Raw genomic sequence first — 17232 nt, forward strand, 5'->3', positions numbered from 1 at the left:
AGCATTGACAAAACTTTCGACAGAGAACTCTAAAAAATTAACAGAGTTGACAACAAGGTTGGATGTGAATACGGCTAGTGTCGCATCGAACACAGATTCTATAAATAGATTAATCCAGGAAAATTCAGAAACACGAAAGATTGCAGAAAGTGCAAAAATAACAGCTGAAGAGACAAAGGAAAAATTTGGGCCTATTGTTAAAAAAGTGAATGAGCATGATGCAGCCCTCTCCTTACTGGAACTTCAACGTAAAGAGAAGAATTTAAAATTTAGATTGGTGCCTGAAGTGGAAGGGGACAACCTTGTGAAATTTCTCACAGAGAACATTATAACTTTTTGGCGGGAAGAATGGGAGGAAGATGAGGAACTTGAGATAATTTCAGCCTTTCGACTGGGCAGAAGGCAGGACAAAAAACCAAGGGATTGCTTAATTACATTGAGATCAAAAGAAGAAAGAGATAGAATACTGAATTTGCATTACCAAAAGGCATTGGTGATCCAAAATTGTCAGATACAGATTTTTAAGGACATTCCTAAATACATTTTAGAGGTGAGAACATATTACAAGAGTTTAGTAGACCTGCTGAAGAAAAACACCATACCATTCAGATGGGAATTTCCACAAGGATTGTCCTTTAACTTCAATGGAAGGAAGATTAAAATAAAAACAATTCAGGACAAAGAACTATTTCTAGAGAAGTATCTGGAGGATTTGCAGAAAGGAACCGTGGAGGAGAGGGAACCACCCGATATAGCAAATCTGTCATTTGGACTTTCACTACCACCATCGGAGGAAGAGCAGAAGCTTGGAGCAGTTGGAGGAACAGCTACCTAAATACAAAATGTCTCTGCAACTCCTTAGTTGGAACTGTAATGGTTTGAACCTTCCTCGGAAAAGAAGACAGGTCTTTCACATTTTGAAGAAAGAACAATTAGACATAATATGTTTGCAAGAAACCCATATTGCCAGGATACACAGGAAATTATTAATAAATAAGAGACTCGGTCAAGAATTCATCTCATCAGACAAAGTAAAGAAAAGAGGTGTGGTGATTTATGCAAAGGAAAAGTTGGCCCCAAAATTAATATTTAAAGATGAACAAGGAAGATACCTGGCAATTGAAATACAAATTCAAGGAGAAAAGATATTAATTGTGGGAGTTTATGCCCCAAATGAAGGGAAGGCCGAATTCTTTAGGAAGTTGCATGAGACATTAGTTGACTTTTTAGACTATAAAATCCTAATGATGGGAGACATGAACGGAGTTGTTTCAACAAACATGGATAAAGCACAGAGACAAGTGATTTCAAAAGAAGGGAGACTACCAAAGATCTTTTTCGAAATGACTGAAACTATGGACTTGATTGATATTTGGAGAATAAAGAATCCTCTAGAGAGAGAGGGAACCTTCTTCTCTGAAGCAAAAATGACATGGACAAGAATAGACCAAATTTGGATTTCTAGTAGTCTGGCGTCAAGAACAAAAAAAGTAGAAATCTGCCCAAAAACGTGCTCCGACCATAATGCGGTCAAGATGGAGATGAAACTAACAACAACTGGTTCCTTTAGATGGAGAATGAATGACACCCTATTCAAGGATGAAGAGATCCATAAGAAGGCCCTTAAAACATTAAAAGATTATTTTGAGATCAACAGGAAAACAGATGTGGAAAAAAGAATAATCTGGGACGCAAGCAAAGCCGTGATGCGAGGTTTCCTAATTCAACAAAATTCTATTAAGAGGAAGCAACAAAATGAAAAGAAGGAAAAAATTTTAGAAAAAATAAAAGAAGGAGAGAAGAAGTTGAGGTCTAAACCAAAGTCTCATGAGATTTTGAGAGAAATAAAGTTTCATCAGATGCAATACATGGAACTTATGAACCAACAAATAGAATGGAAGATAAAGCAAATGAGACAAAAAACTTTTGAGTCAGCGGATAAATGTGGGAAACTTCTGTCATGGCAATTGAAAAAAAGGCAGAAAATGAACACGGTAACAAGTTTAGAAATGGATGGAAAGATTATCCACAAACCCAACGAGATTAACAATTGTTTTCAAAGCTTCTTTAAGAAATTGTACGCACAAGGGCCAACCAACGAGCAAGAAATAGAAGAATTCATCAGAAAATACGGCTTACCAAAAATCTCAGAACAAAGTAAAAGGATCTTAAATGAGGAAATAACAGAACAAGAAATAGAGGGTGCCATTCAAAATATGAAATTGGGAAAATCACCAGGACCAGATGGCCTGACGGCCAAATACTACAAATTGCTGAAAGAATGGCTGATACAACCATTGAAGGAAGTTTGCAATGAAATTTTAAAGGGGAAAAAGGCACCTGAATCGTGGAAAGAGGCTTTCATCTCACTTATACCGAAAACAGAGACTGAGAAGAACCAAGTTAAAAACTACCGCCCTATATCTTTACTTAATGTGGATTACAAAATTTTTGCAGACATTTTGGCAAAAAGATTGAAAAGAGTGTTGGCAGATGAGATTCATAAGGACCAAACAGGCTTTCTCCCAGGTAGACATATGTCAGACAATGTGAGGAACATTATAGACATTTTGGAGCTGCTGGACGTTGACATTAACAGGAAAGCAGTTTTGATTTTTGTGGACGCGGAGAAAGCCTTTGACAACATTTGTTGGACTTTTATGAAAAAGAATCTCCAAGGGATGGGGGTAGGACAAGGTTTTGAAAACGGTATAGGTGCAATATACTCTCAACAAAAGGCCAAATTAATTGTAAATAACGTGGTAACAGAAGAAATACCTATAGAAAAAGGCACACGACAGGGTTGCCCAATATCCCCTTTGCTTTTTATATCGGTCCTGGAGGTTTTGTTAAACATGATTAGAAAGGACCAGTTGGTTAAAGGAGTTCAGGTCGGAGTTAGACATTATAAATTAAGAGCATTTGCAGATGACCTAGTATTGACTTTGCAACAGCCAGACACTAGTACTAAAAGAGTATTAGAATTAATTGAAACATTTGGTCGAGTAGCAGGTTTTAAATTGAACAGACAAAAAACGAAAGTGTTGGAAAAAAATTTAACAATGGAAGAAAGAGAGAGTTTTCAGAATGAAACAGGTTTGGAAATTACAAAAAGGGTAAAATACCTGGGGGTAAACTTAACATCCAAGAATGTGAATTTATTTAAGGATAATTATGAAAAATGTTGGTCAGAAGTTAAAAAGGATTTGGAAATATGGTCAAGGCTGAAACTTTCCTTGTTAGGCCGAATTGCTACTATTAAGATGAATGTATTGCCTAGAATGCTGTTTTTATTCCAGACGCTGCAGATTGTGGACAAGATGGATTGTTTCAAGAAGTGGCAGAAAGATATATCAAAATTTGTCTGGCAGGGCAAAAAGCCCAGAATTAAATTTAAGATTTTAACTGATGCAAAGGATAGAGGGGGGTTTGCCCTGCCGGACTTAAGACTCTACTATGAATCAGCAGCTTTCTGCTGGTTGAAACACTGGCTACTTCTTGAGAATACTGACATTTTGGATCTGGAAGGGTATGACAATAGTTTTGGTTGGCATGCATATTTATGGTACGACAAGGTAAAGGTGTATAAAAGTTTTAAAAACCATATTGTAAGGAAAGCATTGTATAACGTTTGGATTAGATACAAAGATTTGTTGGAAAGTAAAACCCCTAGGTGGGTGTCACCAATGGAAGCTAGGGAAGTAAAAAAGCTTAATATGGATTCTAAATGGCCAAAATATCATGAGATTATAGAATACGATGGTGAAAGGGTGAAACTTCAGAGTTATGAGAAACTAAAACCTAAGGTTCGAGATTGGTTGCATTACCATCAGATAAATGAGACGTTTAAACAGGACAGGAAAATAGGATTTCAGAAAGAGAAGTCAAAATTAGAAACAGAATTGTTGGAACCCAATACTAAGAATTTATCAAGAATGTATAACTTGCTGTTAAAATGGAATACACAGGATGAAACGGTGAAATCAGCTATGATTAAATGGGCACAAGACATAGGTCATGATATTATGTTTGCTGACTGGGAACAGTTATGGACCACCGGTATTAAATTTACTGCATGTAATGCTTTAAAAGAAAATATTATGAAAATGATCTACCGGTGGTACATGACCCCAGTCAAGCTTGCAAAAATTTATCATTTGCCTAATAATAAGTGTTGGAAATGTAATGAGACTGAAGGCACTTTTTACCACCTTTGGTGGACCTGCCCAAAGGTTAAAGCTTTCTGGGAAATGATCTATAATGAAATTAAGAAGGTTCTTAAGTGGACTTTTCCTAAGAAACCAGAGGCTTTCCTCTTGGGCATGGTGGGCCAAGTGGTGTTAAGGAAGGATAGGACATTCTTTATGTATGCCACTACAGCAGCAAGAATTCTACTGGCAAAGTGTTGGAAGACGCAAGAACTACCTACTCTGGAAGAATGGCAAACAAAGGTGATTGACTTTATGGGACTGGCTGAGATGACGGGCAGAATCCGGGACCAGGGGAAAGAGACAGTGGAAGAGGACTGGAAGAACTTCAAGATATATCTTAAAAATAATTGTAAAATTGAGGAATGTTAAGATGTCAGGGGGTAAGAAGTAAAGAATTGCAGCAGTAAACAAAAAAACTTAAGAAATATTTATGAAAAAGAACTAAGACAATGGACTTAAGGGTTGCTAAAGAATTTTAAACAAGGATGCAGGGATAGGGAGGTATGGGGAAGTCAAAGAAAAAAGATTATGAATTGATGATTATGAAGTAATACTGTGTTACATTGTTCTTCATTTTATGTGTGGAAAATTAATAAAAATCATTTTAAAAAAAAAAAACAGAAGGAAAAGTACAGGTGCGCCTTCAACCAAGTAGGAGTTGCCACCTAAATGTGGACGTTTGTACCCATTTGACATACTAGTTGTGCAAAAACACATCTCCCTTTCTCTGGGCTCTTGGTCCTCTGTGACTCCCCCCCCCTCCCAAGATTGAATTCTCTGGGCTCTGGGTCCCCCTTGACTTCTCCAATAAGATGAAAAGAATTCACAGATTAGTTTCAGAAACCACAAAATGTGACCCAACAGAGAAAAAACTCTTTCCTCCTTACCCAGAGGCCTCTCTCTGGAGTCCAACAGAGTCTTCTCTGCCTCAGAGGAATCCGGACCCATTTCTGCTAACAGATCCTTCCCCTGAAAGAGCAACACGGATTCAAAAAAAGTAGATTAGAAATGGAATGGCTTAAAGGTAAAGGTAAAGGTACCCCTGCCCGTCAGGGCCAGTCGTGACCGACTCTAGGGTTGCGCGCTCATCTCGCTCAAGAGGCCAGGAGCCGGCGCTGTCCGAAGACACTTCCGGGTCACGTGGCCAGTGTGACGAAGCTGCTCTGGTGAGCAAGCACCAGCACAGCACACGGAAATGCCGTTTACCTTCCCGCTAGAAAGCGGTCCCTATTTATCTACTTGCACTTAGGGGTGCTTTCGAACTGCTAGGTGGGCAGGAGCTGGGACCGAACAACGGGAGCTCACCCCGCCGCAGGGATTCGAACCGCCGACCTTTCGATCAGCAAGTCCTAGGCTCTGTGGTTTAACCCACAGTGCCACCCGTGTGGCTTAGGACACAAAAAATTTAGGGCTGTCCGATATCATTCATTGGATGCTTTCCAAAAAAGGATGGGCCATTAGGAAATGATTTGGGAATATTCTCCCTCCTCTTTGGAGCCCCTTGGGAATATCCAGAGGAAAGTCTCTCTCACCTGCTGCTCTGCCTGCTTCCTCTCCTCTGCCTGACTCAGGAGGAAACCTTCGGCCAGGGCCACCGCCTGGGAACTGGTCTCCGCTCCGCATTCCCTCACCCAGTTCTCCATCTCCGGAGGAAGGACAGCCAGGAACTGCTCCAAGATCACCAGGTCCAGCATCTCAGCTTTCGTGTTCCTTTCTGGCTTCAGCCATTGATGGCAAAGGTGGTAGAGTTGGCTGCAAACTTCTCGGGGTCCTTTGGCCTCCTGGTAGCAGAACTGACTGAGCTGCTGGCTCTGCACCTCTGAGCAAAGGGTGTCCTCCTCACCCAGAATCCTCTGCATGGAGTTTTCCCAGAATCCCCCACTGCTCCTCATTTCCATGGCATGGCCTCTTCCTGCTTCAGGGCCAGCTGAGTCTTGCTCATCCATCTCTGTTCTCAGGAAGCCTCCAAGAGATCGGAAGGAGTCCCTAGGTCTTCTGCCAAGTTCTGCCTGTCCTAATGAGAGGTTTTGGCAAATCCTAAAAAGCAAATACATTTTTCTGATATAAAATTGATACACAGTAAGGAGGAGAAAAGGGTTCCCTGGGCAAGCATGGAGAAATATTTGCAGGAATCACAGCACAGACTCAGAGTTTCTTTTTTAAAAGAGAAAGAATGAAGTCAGAATTGACAAGTGAGACATTTGTACCAAGTGTAGTTTGGACTCAAGGCAAGAGTGGGGGTCCCTCCCCCCCCCCAATGCCAGGGCACATTTCTTTCCAGCGCCTGTCTCCTTTCCCAGAATTCGGAATCTCCCCTGTTCTCAAGACAGACTACTGGGGTGGGGTCCCTTTTTCCTTTGTTCTGAGGGCCAGATCCTGACCTGACCAAAGGACAGCTCTCGAAAGTAGGACTGCCCTTCATTCTGTGATTGTACGTGGCTTAAAGTTCTTTTCAGTATTGTGTTTTAATGTTGTAATCTGCCTTGGGAACTGAGGGTGAAAATGGGATGATGATGCTGATGCTGGTGTCACATAGCTTAACCCCCCCTCACCCCACTTGCTGGGAGGTTCTTTGGCATCCAGCATGGTCCCTCAGGTGGCCTCGGGGACTGGCAGTGCCCACTGGAAGCTCCAGCCGTTGGCACAGAGAGGAGGGGGCCATGGGGCTTCCCGCTCTGGATCCCATGAGGTGGTTGCAAGGTCCTCTGTGTGGAACTGCCCTGGAAGACGGCTCCGAAACTGGCCCCTAATGGATGGGCTCCCTCCTTTGATTTGTGCGGTATTTATCCCACCTTTTTCTCCAATCCATGGGTCTGCCCCTCCTCATTGAATCCCCACAAATATCCTTGGGAACACATTTATGTCATTTAAATATTGATCCAGAGCAGAACTCTCACATATAGTTAGCAGAGTAAAAACTCAAACACATGGCAGGATTAAAAAAATAATAATAGATCAGCGGCAATTATATATTTCATCCAGCAGAGCTTTACTGCTTGCCAAGGGAAACGAGCATAATGGTCACAAATGCAACACATCCAGGATTGGCACTGTCCAGTTGCAGCAGTTTAAGCAAGGTTATGCTTAAAATTCTACAAGGAAGGCTCAAGCAGTATGTGGACCGAGAACTCCCAGAAGAGCAAGCTGCATTTAGAAGAGGCAGAGGAACCAGAGACCAAATTGCAGACATGTGCTGGATTATGGAGAAAGCTAGAGAGTTCCAGAAAGACATCTACTTCTGCTTCATTGACTATGCAAAAGCCTTTGACTGCGTCGACCACAGCAAACTATGGCAAGTTCTTAAAGAAATGGGAGTGCCTGATCACCTCATCTGTCTCCTGAGGAATCTCTATGTGGGACAAGAAGCTACAGTTAGAACTGGACATGGAACAACTGATTGGTTCAAAATTGGGAAAGGAGTGCGGCAAGGCTGTATATTGTCTCCCTGCTTATTTAACTTATATGCAGAATTCATTATGCGAAAGGCTGGGCTGGATGAATCCCAAGCCGGAATTAAGATCGCCGGAAGAAATATCAACAACCTCAGATATGCAGATGACACAACCTTGATGGCAGAAAGTGAGGAGGAATTAAAGAACCTTTTATTGAGGGTGAAAGAGGAGAGCACAAAATATGGTCTGAAGCTCAACATCAAAAAAACGAAGATCATGGCCACTGGGCCCATCACCTCCTGGCAAATAGAAGGGGAAGAAATGGAGGCAGTGAGAGATTTTACTTTCTTGGGCTCCATGATCACTGCAGATGGTTACAGCAGTCACGAAATTAAAAGATGCCTGCTTCTTGGGAGAAAAGCAATGACAAACCTAGACAGCATGTTAAAAAGTAGAGACATCACCTTGCCAACAAAGGTCTGTATAGTAAAAGCTCTGGCTTTCCCAGTAGTGATGTATAGAAGTGAGAGCTGGACCATAAAGAAGGCTGATCTCCAAAGAATGGATGCTTTTGAATTCTGGTGCTGGAGGAGACTCTTGAGAGTCCCATGGACTGCAAGAAGATCCAACCTCTCCATTCTGAAGGAAATCAGCCCTGAGTGCTCACTGGAAGGACAGATCCTGAAGCTGAGGCTCCAATACTTTTGGCTACCTCCTGAGAAGAGAAGACTCTCTGGAAAAGACCCTGATGTTGGGAAAGATGGAGGGCACAAGGAGAAGGGGACGACAGAGGACGAGATGGTTGGACAGTGTTCTCGAAGCTACTAGCATGAGTCTGACCAAACTGCGGGAGGCAGTGGAAGACAGGAGTGGCTGGCGTGCTCTGGTCCAGGGGGTCGCGAAGAGTCGGACACGGCTAAACGACTAAACAACAACAAAGTTGCAGCAGAGTTAATTTAATCTCCCCCCCCTCCCTGGCCGCCCTGGGACTTGCCCCCTTCTCCCCCCTGCGCCCTGTGGGGAAGAGAGAGGAGACTTACAAGATCCCAAAGGTGCCACCGACGCAGCTCCTGCCAAGGAGACGAAAACCTCCCCCTGGAAGAGAGGAAAGGGGGGGGCGGCGGGCGGGAGGGGGCCTCGTTCTCCCCCCTTATTTCCTGTCCTCTCTAGGAATGCAGCTCAGTTCCGATTAACCCTTGGCGAGCCGGGCTCCCCCCCTCCCTCTGCAAAGCAGGAGCCCCGGGCATCGCAGCCTCCAGGAGGGACTTATTTTGACAGCCCTCTGGTCTGGCTTCTCAGCTGTTCCCTGAAGCAGGAGCAACAGGGTTAAATAAAATAATCGGGTTTACGGGCCTTACATCGTTCCCCCCCCCCCCCCCAGTGACCTCCGGTCAGCAAAAAAAGGAGACTCCAGCCAAGCTGAAGAAGGAAAATAGCGGCCAGTAGACCTGATCTTTGTTTTTTGCAAGGAAGGTTCAAAGGTGGCAAAGAGAAAGAACCCCCAGCAAGGGGTGAAAGGGATTTTCCCACAATGCACCCCTCCCACCATCACCAAAGCGTCACGCCATGGTCACAAAAGAGGAGTGGTTGTCATGCATAAAGGAGAAAGTGCCCCCCCCGTCATTCCAGCCCCCCCCCCGCCTTGGAAGGAGCTGCTTCCCCAAAGAGCAAGAACGGGACTCACACGTCCCCCCCCCCCCAGTCGCGAGGCTTTCCTGCGCTTCTCCCCTGGAAGGATCCGGATTTCTGCCTGGGGTGTGGGGTGAATCCTGGGGCGAAGCTGGATTCCCCCTAAGGGCAAAGGACCTTCTGCTGGAGGGAGGGAGGAAGGGGGAGGGAGGGAGGGGAGCCTGGATCGCCCTCTGTTTCTGTCTTGCAAGAAACAAGGAAACAGGAGGAAACATTGTATCCGCTGTTGCTACATTTTGTAGCGCGCTTCTTCTCCGCTTTCTGCTCTCCGTTCCTTGCGCTCAAGGAGTCGCGCAAAAGAGCCGAGCTCTCCTGGCGGATCGCGCTGCTTCCTGACTTCGGATTGGCTGCCTGTCACCTTTGGACGATGCCCATTGGTCAGCGATGGTTCTTTGAGAAATCCTGCTGTTTCATTGCGGGGTTTCGGGACTCCATTGAAGGGTTCACAAGCCTCTTCGCTGTAGAAGGGGGAGGGGGGTTTCTATGGGTGGGGGCCACTCAGGCTCATCATCTTGTGTGGGTGAATGGGATTTGGGGTGTTTGGATGGCCTCTTAGTCCCCGGCTCTACCAACAGCTTGCGGGGTGAAAGGCCCAGAGGGGTCGCCTGAGGTTCCTCCCCCACCCCACAACAAGGCTGCTTTCTTGTCCTGCAAGGGGCCAGGAGTGTCTCTGCAAGGCCGTCCTCCGGGTGGTCCTCCTCCTTTATTTCAACCCCTCACCTGTGAGGCCCCTCCCAATCCCCCACCCTCAGGACTAGAAAATGGAAGAGTGTTAAACAAAATTGAGTGAAGCCAAGGATGATGATGGGGATTGAAAATTCTGCAATTCACAATTTCTCCTCTAAAGGAGATAAGACGTTATTGTTCAATTCCATGGTGATTTTAAAAAATACATAATATTAACACTGAAAAACTTTTGCAATAACTGAACTTTGTAAACCTTTTGTGGAATAAGCATTAATTTTTAGGAAAATGAAGTTGTAATGTTATTCTTTTAAAAAAACACCTTGAGTTTACAAATTATATTGCCTGGGAAGTGTAAATAATATGACCATGATTACCTGACAGTGTGGTACTTTTAGAATCTACTTTATGTTGTCATTAAAAATTCAGTTTTAAAATGCATATTACGAAGTAAACTACAACCATCATATACAGTAAGGCTAAAATGTTTTCCCCCTAGCCTTCCTCATAACAAAATCATCCAAAACTTCATCAAAATTTGTTTGTCTAAGTTTGTCACTTTCAATGTACAGAATGCTCAGTGTGGACAACCTCTCTTGAGACATCGCGGCCCTTATTTCATTTTTAATTCTTTTGAGTCTTGAAAAACTCATCTCCCCTGAGCAGTTAGTGACCATAAGGCAAATAAATGGCCACAAGATTGCTTCCACATTAGGAAAGGCCATCTGAAATTTTTCCTTGTATAGGGGGTGCAGGGGGGGCCGGCCGCACCGGGCGCAACATCTGGGGGGTGCGCTCGCCGCCTCCGGAGTCACCGAAGAGCCTCGGGTGCAGGCTGTAGCAGAGCCCCATGTCTCGCAGAACCGACGAGCTGTGCGCGCGTCCGGGCTGAAGGCGTCCGGCAGGCAGTGGCTCTCAGCGCTCGCCGCGGTCCCCGCGCGTCAGGGCCGCAGAGGGCACGCCAGGCAGCCCCTCCTCACAGCCCCACCGCCGCCGCTGCTGCTGCAGCTGCTGGGCCATGTTGCATTTTCCTCGCCTCTCTGCCCTCCTCCTCCTCCGGGCAAGCGGCGTCGTTTGGGCGGCAGCGCCAGCGGCAACTTGCCTCAGATCACCTGACATGGACCCGCCGCCGCCACCGTGGCTACCTTACCGTAAATACCCCAGCCCAGGCAGCAGCAAGAAGAAGCTGGCAGCGGCGGCAGGTTAGGGGTTAGGGGCGCAAATTACTTGCCTTGCCCCGGGTTAGGGGGCACAAATTACTTGCCTTGCCCCGGGTGCTGACAACCCACGCTACGCCGCTGCTTGTATATAATTTGATAAAGGTCTGTATGAGACAGAGAGTGCTCTGCTGTAAGCCTATGGCTTTGTGTCACTTACAGGTGAAAGTGCAAAAGTTCATCAATAAGTTTCAGATCAATATCTTCTAGGTATGCTTCCATCAACAGTTCGACACCTTGCTTAATTTCTTGCTTTGATGCTTCAAATTAGCAAGAATGGCAAACAATTGTACAATATCACTGTACGCAGTACTTCTTCTTTTTAAATTGGCTTCAAGTGCATCTAATATAGGAATAAAGGATTTTATTCTAAACCTACCATATCTCTTGGAAGATAGTGCATCTAAGGCACCAGGTACACTTCTGTCATTTCTTTGCCATTCCCTCGCTCTTTGTCTCCTTGTTTTGTAGTGGACATTTGGCAAGGTGGCTTGTTTCTCAAGCTCATCAAAATCTTCTCTAATTTTCCTTTAAAAATCCAGAAGTGAAGTGTACAAACTTGCACAAGAGCTCAATAACCGGTCTGATTTTTTAAGGGCTTTGCTGACCTTGTGAAAATGACCTAGCACACGGGTCCAAAAACGCAGCATAAACAGAGATTCCAGTTCTTCCATTTTCTGCAAAAGTTTGTTAGCTTGGAGCCTGGTCTCCCCCTTCCCTTTTACGTCAGAGTCAGGATGAGGTCCAGTTACCAACCTGCAGCCTGGCCTCCTGCCTTCGGCAGGTAGTTCTGGATCCCTCCGAGGATCCCTTCCCTGATCCCCAAGGCCTCTCTCTGCCTGTGGGGAATCTGCAGTGCATGCTGCAGGCACTGAAAGGGCTCTCTGAAGTGTGAAAGATAGACTTCTCTGCCTGGGAGGGGCGAGGCCAGTGTCAGTCACATGTGCTTGCCTTGCTCTGTTCAAGCCAAGGACAAGGGAAGGAATGGAAGAGCCTTGGGAGAGCTTGCTTGCGTAGCCTTATCTGCTCCATGCAGCCTTCCACTGATTAAAGTGTAGCACGTACCACTACTGACTGACCCTTGGGTTGATGAAGGCTGTGCAGCTGGTTGTTGACTCTCTGGGCCTTCTGGCTCTGGATTCTGAGATGGAAAATTCTGGGGTGTGAGGACAGTGGTGTAGCGTGGGTTGTCAGCACCCGGGGCAAGGCAAGTAATTTGCACCCCCTAACCCGTGGATTTTAGCACTCGAGTCTCTTTCACTAGATTAGTTAAAGAAACCCTTACCCCCTAAGCACATGTATTGTTTGTTATGAAAATACTGATGTAATTAAAGTAAAATGCATCTAAATGCAAGTTTATTTTCAAACACTTTATTGAGTGCGAACATGCATTACACATTCTCCACATTTTCAGCAGGTCTATGAATACAAATCTACAAATGTAGTAACCAAGCATGGGCCATGCTATTATATGTCGTCTCACAACCATCGTAAACGACAAAAAATATCAAGAACAAAAACTAAACATCAAAATGGAGCCATACCCTGGAGATGATCCAAGACTGGGCTAGATGGAGCCAACTTCCTCAATCCTGTACCTCTAATTGTAATTCTTTAATAGAAGTGCAAGATATCAATCTGTATATACAGATTAATTTAAATTCGTCTGCTTTTAATTAGCACAAATTTTTCAACAACGGAATTGAAATCTACATTAAAGTCTCTCTCAATGGACAGTATTGCTAGATTACTCAGTCTTTCTTGGCTCATTGTAGATCTCTGATATGTTTTAATTAGTTTAAGTTTTGAGAAACTTCTTTCACAACTCGCTGTAGAAACTGTGATAGTAAGAAAGATTCTTAATGTGACAACAAAATTAGTTAAACTTTCTTGCAGCTTCCACTTATACACCCAGAGAAGCAAATCTAAAGCTGACCAGTTTGCAACCTGCTCATCAGGATTGACCTCCTTATACAAGATAATGTGGTGCCAAAGTCGAGTTATTTCGGTGAGCTAAAATTCTTAAAAAAGAAAAAAAATCACTTTCTTGCCTTGCTGCACTTTTAGCACCCCTTCATTGTATAACCATTTCTTTACTCTTAACATAATGTTTATTCACCTTCATGCCTATTGCCTTACTCTTTCAGCAAAAACTAAAATAAAATAAAATAAAAAATTAAAGGTTGCTAGACCCACTGGCTTACATGTTGAGCTGGAGCAGCTACATATGGATCGAAATCTGTCTTGTCACTGTTGAACCAACCAAACTTCAATCCATCTGGTCAGCTCAACATGCAGAATGACCAGCATGCCCCCTTTCATTGCAGAATGACCAGCGTGCCCCCTTTCAATGCAGAGAGACCAGCGTGCCCCCTTTCAGTGCAGAGAGACCAGCGTGCCCCCTTTCAATGCAGAGAGACCAGCGTGCCCCCTTTCAGTGCAGAGAGACCAGTGTGCCCCCTTTCAATGCAGAGAGACCAACGTGCCCCCTTTCAGTGCAGAGAGACCAGCGTGCCCCCCTTTCAGTGCAGAGAGACCAGCGTGCCCCCTTTCAATGCAGAGAGACCAGCGTGCCCCCTTTCAATGCAGAGAGACCAGCGTGCCCCCTTTCAGTGCAGAGAGACCAGCGTGCCCCCTTTCAGTGCAGAGAGACCAGCGTGCCCCCTTTCAGTGCAGAGAGACCAGTGTGCCCCCTTTCAGTGCAGAGAGACCAGCGTGCCCCCTTTCAGTGGAGAGAGACCAGCGTGCCCCCTTTCAGTGGAGAGAGACCAGCGTGCCCCCTTTCAATGCAGAGAGACCAGCGTCCCCCCTTTCAATGCAGAGAGACCAGCGTCCCCCCTTTCAATGCAGAGAGACCAGCGTCCCCCCTTTCAATGCAGAGAGACCAGCGTGCCCCCTTTCAATGCAGAGAGACCAGCGTGCCCCCTTTCAATGCAGAGAGACCAGCGTGCCCCCTTTCAGGGCAGAGAGACCAGTGTGCCCCCTTTCAATGCAGAGAGACCAGCGTGCCCCCTTTCAGTGCAGAGAGACCAGTGTGCCCCCTTTCAATGCAGAGAGACCAGCGTGCCCCCTTTCAATGCAGAGAGACCAGCGTGCCCCCTTTCAGGGCAGAGAGACCAGTGTGCCCCCTTTCAATGCAGAGAGACCAACGTGCCCCCTTTCAATGCAGAGAGACCAGTGTGCCCCCTTTCAGTGCAGAGAGACCAGTGTGCCCCCTTTCAATGCAGAGAGACCAGCGTGCCCCCTTTCAGGGCAGAGAGACCAGTGTGCCCCCTTTCAATGCAGAGAGACCAGCGTGCCCCCTTTCAGTGCAGAGAGACCAGCGTGCCCCCTTTCAGGGCAGAGAGACCAGCGTGCCCCCTTTCAATGCAGAGAGACCAGCGTGCCCCCTTTCAATGCAGAGAGACCAGCGTGCCCCCTTTCAATGCAGAGAGACCAGCGTGCCCCCTTTCAATGCAGAGAGACCAGCGTGCCCCCTTTCAGTGCAGAGAGACCAGTGTGCCCCCTTTCAATGCAGAGAGACCAGCGTGCCCCCTTTCAGGGCAGAGAGACCAGTGTGCCCCCTTTCAATGCAGAGAGACCAGTGTGCCCCTTTCAATGCAGAGAGACCAGCGTGCCCCCTTTCAGTGCAGAGAGACCAGTGTGCCCCCTTTCAGTGCAGAGAGACCAGCGTGCCCCCTTTCAGTGGAGAGAGACCAGCGTGCCCCCTTTCAGTGGAGAGAGACCAGCGTGCCCCCTTTCAATGCAGAGAGACCAGCGTCCCCCCTTTCAATGCAGAGAGACCAGCGTCCCCCCTTTCAATGCAGAGAGACCAGCGTGCCCCCTTTCAATGCAGAGAGACCAGCGTGCCCCCTTTCAATGCAGAGAGACCAGCGTGCCCCCTTTCAGGGCAGAGAGACCAGTGTGCCCCCTTTCAATGCAGAGAGACCAGCGTGCCCCCTTTCAGTGCAGAGAGACCAGTGTGCCCCCTTTCAATGCAGAGAGACCAGCGTGCCCCCTTTCAATGCAGAGAGACCAGCGTGCCCCCTTTCAGGGCAGAGAGACCAGTGTGCCCCCTTTCAATGCAGAGAGACCAACGTGCCCCCTTTCAATGCAGAGAGACCAGTGTGCCCCCTTTCAGTGCAGAGAGACCAGTGTGCCCCCTTTCAATGCAGAGAGACCAGCGTGCCCCCTTTCAGGGCAGAGAGACCAGTGTGCCCCCTTTCAATGCAGAGAGACCAGCGTGCCCCCTTTCAGTGCAGAGAGACCAGCGTGCCCCCTTTCAGGGCAGAGAGACCAGCGTGCCCCCTTTCAATGCAGAGAGACCAGCGTGCCCCCTTTCAATGCAGAGAGACCAGCGTGCCCCCTTTCAATGCAGAGAGACCAGCGTGCCCCCTTTCAATGCAGAGAGACCAGCGTGCCCCCTTTCAATGCAGAGAGACCAGCGTGCCCCCTTTCAATGCAGAGAGACCAGCGTGCCCCCTTTCAATGCAGAGAGACCAGCGTGCCCCCTTTCAGTGCAGAGAGACCAGTGTGCCCCTTTCAATGCAGAGAGACCAGCGTGCCCCCTTTCAATGCAGAGAGACCAGCGTGCCCCCTTTCAATGCAGAGAGACCAGTGTGCCCCCTTTCAATGCAGAGAGACTTACCTGCAGCAGCGGCTTCTACTCAGTTCCCTGCGTCTCCACGAGTCCTCCCACCTCCTGCTCAGCAGCTCAGCCAATTGCATGCATTCGCCTTTCGGCCAATGAGGAAGTGGATCCCACTTCCTGATTGGCTAGGAGGAGGATCCGTGTGACAATAGCGAATTTTTTGCGAAATCTGTGACAGTGCTGAGAGAGAGAGAGAGAGAGCCAGGTAGGGGCAGAGAGCTGCGAGTGCGAGCGCCCCCCCCCCAGATGTTGCGCCCAGTGCGGCCGCCCCCCCGCACCCCCCACGCTACGCCACTGTGTGAGGATACTCAACAGCCCAGCTTGTCAGGGCAAAAGTCCTTGCAGGTCTCTGCGGTTAGCAGAAGGAAGTTCCAGCCAAATACAGGAGCAAAACAGCAGTCTATAGACCACAATCTTTATTCTGTGTCCAAGGCACCTGTTTACCAGCTCCACCTGGTACACAGGCTGAGACCCTCCCTTCCCACAGACTGTCTCGCCAGAGTGGTGCATGCTCTGGTTATCTCCTGCTTGGGCTACTGCAATGCGCTCTATGTGGGGCTACTTTGAAGGTGACCTGGAAACTGCAACAAATCCAGAACGCGGCAGCTAGACTGGGGACTGGGAGCAGCCACTTGAAAGACCTACATTGGCTCTCAGTACATTTCCAAACACAATTCAAAGTGTTGGTGTTGACCTTTAAAGCCCTAAACGGCCTCAGTCCAGTATGTCTGAAGGAGCGTCTCCACCCTCATCATTCTGCCCGGACGCTGAGGTCCAGCGCTGAGGGCCTTCTGGTGGTTCCCTCCCTGTGAGAAGTGAGGTTACAGGCAGAGGGCCTTCTCAGTAGTGGTGTCTGCCCTGTGGAACGCCCTCCCATCAGATGTCAAAGAGAACAACAACTACCAGACTTTTAGAAGACATCTGAAGGCAGCCCTGTTTAGGGAAGCTTTTAATGTTTGATGCATTGCTGTGTTTTAATATTTTGTTGGAAGCTGCCCAGAGTGGCTGGGGAAGCCCAGCCAGATGGGTGGGGTATAAATAATAAATTGTTGTTGTTGCGCAACAGGCCTCCACACAGAGTAAGAGTCCCAAACATGGGTTAAAAGCTCTGTGAAGACCTTCCCTCCCTACCCAGAATACATTTCCAGAACCATAATTTATACATCGCTGATACATCATCATCATGTCACAAAGAGGGAGGGGAGTTGTGAGGTTACCCAAGTTCATCAACTTGCCCCAGTTAGCAGATCAAGTTCCTAACACCTTAAGTACCCGCCAATTAAAGAACAATAACAATACGGTACCTTGAGGTGTCCCAGAATGCCCAGGTCATTTGGGTCTCCTGGGTCTCACTTTGACACCATGCCCATGGGAACCAGGACTTCCATGGGACTTTTGACATTTCTATC

General features: G+C 46.9%; 1 protein-coding gene across 4 annotated transcripts in view; it reads right to left on the minus strand.

The window, feature by feature from the left end:
- The window catches only part of LOC307221138 (uncharacterized protein), a 71283-nt gene that overhangs the window by 16898 nt on the left and 37153 nt on the right, over positions 1-17232 (minus strand). The window contains exons 1-3 of one of the 4 annotated variants that reach the window (XM_079985436.1): positions 8644-9113; positions 5744-6248; positions 5099-5180 (exon numbers count right to left, since the gene is read on the minus strand). In XM_079985436.1, the coding sequence (XP_079841562.1) occupies positions 5099-5180; positions 5744-6157 (496 nt within the window). In that variant the 5' untranslated portion in view covers positions 6158-6248; positions 8644-9113. Of the gene's footprint in view, positions 1-5098; positions 5181-5743; positions 6249-8643; positions 9118-17232 lie in introns of those variants that run through there. The other 3 variants (XM_079985434.1, XM_079985437.1, XM_079985435.1) reach the window with 3 other exon arrangements.

This window comes from Podarcis cretensis (genome assembly GCF_951804945.1).
Source record: "Podarcis cretensis genome assembly, chromosome: 8".
In the NCBI taxonomy this organism is placed as follows: domain Eukaryota; kingdom Metazoa; phylum Chordata; class Lepidosauria; order Squamata; family Lacertidae; genus Podarcis; species Podarcis cretensis.